At 37.5% G+C, this 6,173-nt stretch overlaps 1 protein-coding gene across 1 annotated transcript; it reads left to right on the top strand.

The window, feature by feature from the left end:
- The first annotated feature begins 575 nt into the window (after positions 1 to 575).
- Positions 576 to 4,268, top strand: LOC140841041 (ferric reduction oxidase 4-like). The gene is made up of 8 exons (XM_073208201.1): positions 576 to 776; positions 901 to 994; positions 1,207 to 1,389; positions 1,550 to 1,784; positions 1,907 to 2,234; positions 2,440 to 2,686; positions 3,014 to 3,726; positions 3,986 to 4,268. The coding sequence occupies exons 1-8, from the start codon at positions 626 to 628 to the stop codon at positions 4,123 to 4,125; spliced, it is 2,091 nt and encodes a 696-aa protein (XP_073064302.1). The 5' UTR covers positions 576 to 625; the 3' UTR covers positions 4,126 to 4,268.
- The last annotated feature ends 1,905 nt before the right edge of the window (positions 4,269 to 6,173 follow it).

A 6,173-nucleotide genomic window follows, 5' to 3' on the forward strand; every position in this document is an offset into this window, starting at 1 on the left:
CAAAGAAAGATAGAATAATTCATGCAAATTGTTCCAAAGTCAACCGTACTTGAATGTTGTACATGTACTGTATAGCAGCAGTACATATTTTTGGTGTCGGTAAAAAAAAACAATTGGTAGATTTTTGAGTATTTTTGCGATGTTCCGTTATCTAAATGTCGTTCTTTGTCAAATGAAAAAACAAAATCATTAACTTAACAAGATTCATTATCCAAAATCTTGCTGTTCATACTAAACTATCCAAAATCTTGCTGTTCATACTAAACTACAGATGGACACTACACTAAATGAAACCACTCTTAAACAAAAGAAAATATTGTACACTACATATATAGATATGTGTGTGTATTTATGACTTTTCCTGAGCATAAAAGACAACACGTGACCTTAATGATTTGACATTAATTAAATAACTCAACTTGTTCCATTACATCACGGTTTTAGATGCCTGAAAAACGAACTCACAGTGTTGAAATCCTTGTAATACAGCATGAAACATGCTTTTTCTTCGACTTTACATATAATACTGATTGAATAGATTTTTTGGATTGTCCTATATATACAAGAAACGAAATTTGATACATGTAATGAGATAAATAATCCTAGATTACACACACTGAAAAATATGAAATTCCAAGCATCATGGCAGATGTTTTTCCTTGTGGTGTTTGTAGGGTATATTTTCATGTGGACTATGCTTCCGACAAAACTTTACCACAATTCTTGGACTCCCAAGTTGGAAGAAAGTCTCAACTCCACTTACTTCAGAGAACAAGGTCTAATCTTTGATTCAGTACTGTGGGATATTGCAATTGATGCTAGCTTTATTTCATCTTTTAATTTCCTTAGCTTGACTACCATATGGTGTATGTAAACATGCACATATAAATGCTTTTTCAGGGACAAATCTTCTTTTATTTAGTTTTCCTATCATGCTTATCGCCGTTCTTGGATGCGTGTACCTACATTTGATGAAGAAATCGAACTACCAGAGGTTTGTTGGTTTTTATTTGTTAACGTTTTCAATATTACGTATCTTATCTTTCTCTAATCAAAGGTATAATAAAATTTTGAGCTGTTTATCTATGCTTTCTCCGACGAACGTGTGAGTTCATGACTAAGTTTCCAGTTCGGTTACGGTTTAGACCAAATTGTATGACTTGGGTCTGATATTTTAATGACTGATCGAGCGTGACATCCAAACAGTAATCGGATCTCTCTTCATCCTCTGAGACGTCCAGCGCTGGTAATGGCGCCGTTGGGAATAGTTAATGCAGTGGAACTTACATTTGCAGCCATGTTTGTGGCACTTCTTATCTGGTCCTTGGCGAACTATTTGCATATCAGCTTTGGGCATATCCACATGTACATGATACCAGGAGAGAAAGTGTATGTTTCTAAACCTATTGAAAACTTTAATCAATCCGACTTCTCTCTTGTGGTTCATGTTACACTACCTTTGATGCATAAGCATTGAGACGTATAGGGGAATGTTACAGATGCTTGATGTATGTGATAGAAAAGATTATCATTTTCTTGGATATTGTAGTTGGCAAGAGAAGTTTCGTAGCATATCACTGAGGCTTGGATACATCGGAAACACATGTTGGGCGTTTCTGTTTTTCCCCGTGGCACGGGGGTCGTCTCTCTTGCCTCTGTTAGGCCTAACATCAGAGTCTAGCATCAAATATCACATTTGGCTAGGCCATATTTCAAATACTCTTTTTGCAGCCCACGCCATTGGATATATCATATTCTGGGCAATGACAGATCAAATGATCCTGGTAAAATTCATATATTTAACCCTTATGAGCGTTTTATTGTCTTGTACAAAATGTTCATACTTTTAGTGGTCGGATTGATGACAAAAGCATAGATATAATACCACAAAAACTTTGTATTGCAGATGCTTGAATGGAGCAGTACTTATTTATCAAATGTAGCCGGAGTTATCGCATTTGTTGTGATGTTAGGGATGTGGGTTACCAGCTTTGATCGCGTTAGGAGGAAAGCGTTCGAAGTTTTCTTCTACTCACACCATCTGTATACTATCTTTATGTTCTTCTATATGTTGCACGTTGGAGTAGCATACATGTGTTTGATTCTTCCTGGAATCTTTCTGTTCTTGATCGATCGATACTTGAGGTTCTTGCAATCTAGGCACAAGTCGAGACTGGTTTCAACTCGCCTTTTGCCTAATGGTACATTGGAGCTTACCTTCGCCAAGAATCCAGGTGAACTCATAGTGATCACCATTTCGCAATACATCAACTCTTTTTATTAAGCCCATAAACAAAGGGCTAATCCTGAAGAAAACTATAGCCACTTCCCATATAAAATGAAACTGAAATTTCACGTGTAATTTTAAATGTAAATACATACTTATGCCTGCAAATGCATGAAATACATGTTTCATCTTTACTTGCATCTTGTTTGTAGATCTGAGTTACAGTCCCGCGAGTATCTTATTTGTTCGTGTTCCAAGCATCTGCAAGTTGCAGTGGCATCCATTTACTATGATTTCAAACTCTAACCTGGAGCCACATACTTTAAGTATTGCAATTAAAAGCGAGGGAAGTTGGACTCAAAAGCTTTACAAACAGCTTTCTTCTTCTACTACTTCTTCGGATCGTCTTGAAGTATCAACTGAAGGACCTTATGGACCTGCATCATTTAATTTTCTAAGGTAGTTAAGCACAATATCTATATAGAATCACATACATAATTTGTAATTCATTTGAATAATAGATAACTATAGGTGTAAGCGCTTCAATTCGCTCTTCAATTCACTCAATCAGAGAGCATCTGAATCGAAGTTCAAGTCAATTTAGATATTGTCGGAGCATGATTTGCCTGAGCCTCTCTTCGAGTCAAGCTCGAATATATACTATTCAAGATAGCTCAACATTTCTCATCGAGCTACTTGATTCAAGTCTTAATAAATTGATTTTTGAAAAAAGAATTACATTTTTTGTTCGGTAGGTTTGTACTAAGGAAGTTATAATTTTTACAGGCACGAGTCATTGGTGATGATCAGCGGAGGAAGTGGCATTGCTCCATTCATCTCCATGATACGTGAAATCATTCACTCAACCACAACAAAATCCACCATTAGAGCTGATCCAAATATTCTTCTAGTCTCAGCCTTCAAGAACACAACCGATCTCACAATACTCGACCTTTTGCTCCCTTTTTCCGGCACCTCTTTGAATCTCTCCGAACTACAACTACAGATTGAAGCGTACGTCACGAGAGAAAACGAAAAACCCTTGGAAGATTCCAAGAAACAGATCCAAACTAAACTGTTCAAGCCCAATCCAATGGATGCACCTATTTCCCCAATTCTTGGCAAGAACAGCTGGCTCTGTCTAGCCACCATAATATCATCATCATTTGTCTTGTTTTTGATAACTTTAGGCCTTGTTACGCGTTACCGTATCTATCCCGTGGAACGTAGAGGGGAGAATTACCATTACAGCTTCAAGATTCTTTGGTACATGTTTCTTGTATGTGTTTGTATTTTTGTGGCCGCTAGTGTTGTTTTATTGTGGCAAAAGAGGAAGATTTCTGCTGAAGGGAAGCAGATTCAGAATTTCGAATACACGAAACCAACAATGTCGCCTGCTTCTTGGTTATGTGGTGTGGATACGGAACTCGAGAGCCTTCCTCATCAGTCTCTTGTTCAGTCTACTAAGGTGCATTTTGGTGCAAGACCTGATCTAAAGAGTAAGTGCTCTCTTGATTCTAGTTTGAAATCTTTTCCATTGCATTCCCATCAATTCATGCCCGGAATTAAACGTGCGCGTCATCTCAAAATCTATAGAATACAACTCAAAATTTAGCTATATATATACACATTCATTTCTTCACTTGTAATTTGATTAAAAGCATTAGAGACATCAAACAAGGTCTTAATGCTTTCCGACTGTGCTCCCGAAAATATTGAGAGATGTTTGATTATGGTTGATACAATGATGCATGGCAGGAATACTTCTTGAATGCAAAGGATCTGACGTTGGGGTTTTGGTTTGCGGCCCGAAGAGCATGAGACATGAAGTTGCTAGAATATGCGCATCTGGTTCGGCCAAAAACCTGCATTTTGAGTCCATCAGTTTCAGTTGGTGATGATGCTTGAATATAAAGTTGAATATGTATATTCTTTAATTAGGGTTTGTTTATATATATATGGTTGCATGCGTGATATTTGGCTTGTGAGTGAAGCATATATAATTTTACAAGTGTGAAATAAATTTTGGTCTTGAATTGTCTCTATTGTTGCAACACAATTGAGTTCTTTGATTTGCGACAAAAAATTCTCAAAATGATGACATATATGTTAGGTAAGGTTTATTTAATGTGGTGGGGCCCACATATTAAATAAAATAATAATAAAACTTATTTCGCACATCGAAAGAATTTACAAACTGATCGTAGGAATTAGTTATAAATAGAGCTCAATTCCTTCAGTTATTGTATCTCAAAATCAAAAGCTTTTCAGCTTTGATAAAAAGAGAGTGCATAGAAAAAAAGATTGTATTTTTTCTTGAGTGTGGGAATTCTCTTTTGTGAGTTAGAGAAAATATTTTCTCGGTATACTCGGGGTTGGGATCGTGAGATATTGAGTGTATTGGTGTATACACTTGTTTGTAATATTTCTTCCGGTTATAAAAGTTGCAGTGCTCCGTGGACGTAGCTTATATTGGGTGAACCACGTAAATCTTTGTGTTCTTGTTGGTTGTTTTATTCCGCAATTTTTTGGCACTATATTATCATCGTGATTGGCATCATTTCGGGGTAATTCCCCAACAACTGGTATCAGAGCCTTGTTGTGAAAATTCTTAAGAATTCTGAGTATGCTCTGTGATTGCAGCTTTGTCTGATCTTCCATATCAGAAAAGATTTTTTTGATTTTCTGTTAAGGCTAGAGAAGTGATGGCCGGAGATGATGGATCGGGACCGGGAATCAACAAGTTCGACGGAACAGATTTTTCGTTCTGGCGGTTACAGATTAGAGATTATCTGTATAGCAGGAAGTTGCATCAACCTCTATCAGGAAAGAAACCGAAAAAGATGGAGGATGATGACTGGAAGCTTCTTGACCGACAAGTGTTAGGTGTGATACGACTGCATTTTATCGGACATGTACGAGAAGCCATCAGCAAGCAACAAAGTGCATCTCATGAAAAAGTTATTCAACTTGAAAATGGGAGAAGGTTCTTCGGTGGCTAAACACATCAATGAGTTCAACACGATTGTTTCTCAGCTAACATCGGTTGAAATTAATTTTGATGATGAGATTCGTGCACTTATTCTTTTGGCGTCTTTACCAAATGTTTGGGAACCAATGCGGGCAGCGGTTAGCAACTCTGTTGGAAAAAAAAAAAAAAAAAAATCTACTATTCAATGATGTCAGAGATCAAATTCTTGCCGAGGAAGTTCGCAAGATGGATTCTGGTGAAGGAACATCATCAAGTTCTGCTCTAAATCTCGACAACAGAGGAAGAGGCAGGAGTGGCGAAAAGAGTTTTAACCAATGGCATGGTGGATCCAAGTCAAGAAATGGAAAAGACAAAAGCAACTTTGAAAAGAATGTGAAGTGCTGGAGCTGTGGTGAGACTGGTCACTTGAAAAAGAATTGCAAATCAACAAGGAACAACGCTAATGTTGTTACTGAGGAGGTACATGATGCTCTATTACTATCCATGGAAAGCCCGGTTGATTCTTGGGTTATGGACTCGGGAGTTTCGTTTCATACCACTGGTAATCATAATGTATTCGATAATTACATTGTGGGAGATTACGGAAATGTTTTCCTGGCTGATGGAAAACCTTTGGAAATAATTGGTATGGGTGATATCCAGATGAAGATGACAAATGGATCTGTCTGGAAAATCAACAAAGTAAGGCATGTACCAAAGTTGACACACAATCTGATTTCAGTGGGACAGCTTGACGACGAAGGTCATAAGGTGACCTTTGGTGATGGTTCCTGGAAAGTGAAAAAGGGAGCCATGATTGTTGCTCGAGGAAATAAAACTGGAACACTTTATATGACTTCCAGTTTGAGAGATAAATTAGCGGATGTGGATGCTGGAGGTAATTCAAGTCTATGGCATAGTAGGCTTGGGAAACGAGTGAGAAGAGAATGAAGATGCTTGTTTCAAACGGAAAGC

This window comes from Primulina eburnea, chromosome 9 (genome assembly GCF_022965805.1).
Source record: "Primulina eburnea isolate SZY01 chromosome 9, ASM2296580v1, whole genome shotgun sequence".
Taxonomy (NCBI): Eukaryota; Viridiplantae; Streptophyta; class Magnoliopsida; order Lamiales; family Gesneriaceae; genus Primulina; species Primulina eburnea.

Bases quoted from the DNA above. Each gene is read 5' to 3' on its own strand.
- LOC140841041 (XM_073208201.1), top strand. From the start codon at position 626: ATGAAATTCCAAGCATCATGGCAGATGTTTTTCCTTGTGGTGTTTGTA. The intron at 1,390-1,549 runs GTATGTTTCTAA...TGGATATTGTAG, and splicing joins ATGATACCAGGAGAGAAAGT to TTGGCAAGAGAAGTTTCGTA. The intron at 2,687-3,013 runs GTAGTTAAGCAC...TAATTTTTACAG, and splicing joins GCATCATTTAATTTTCTAAG to GCACGAGTCATTGGTGATGA.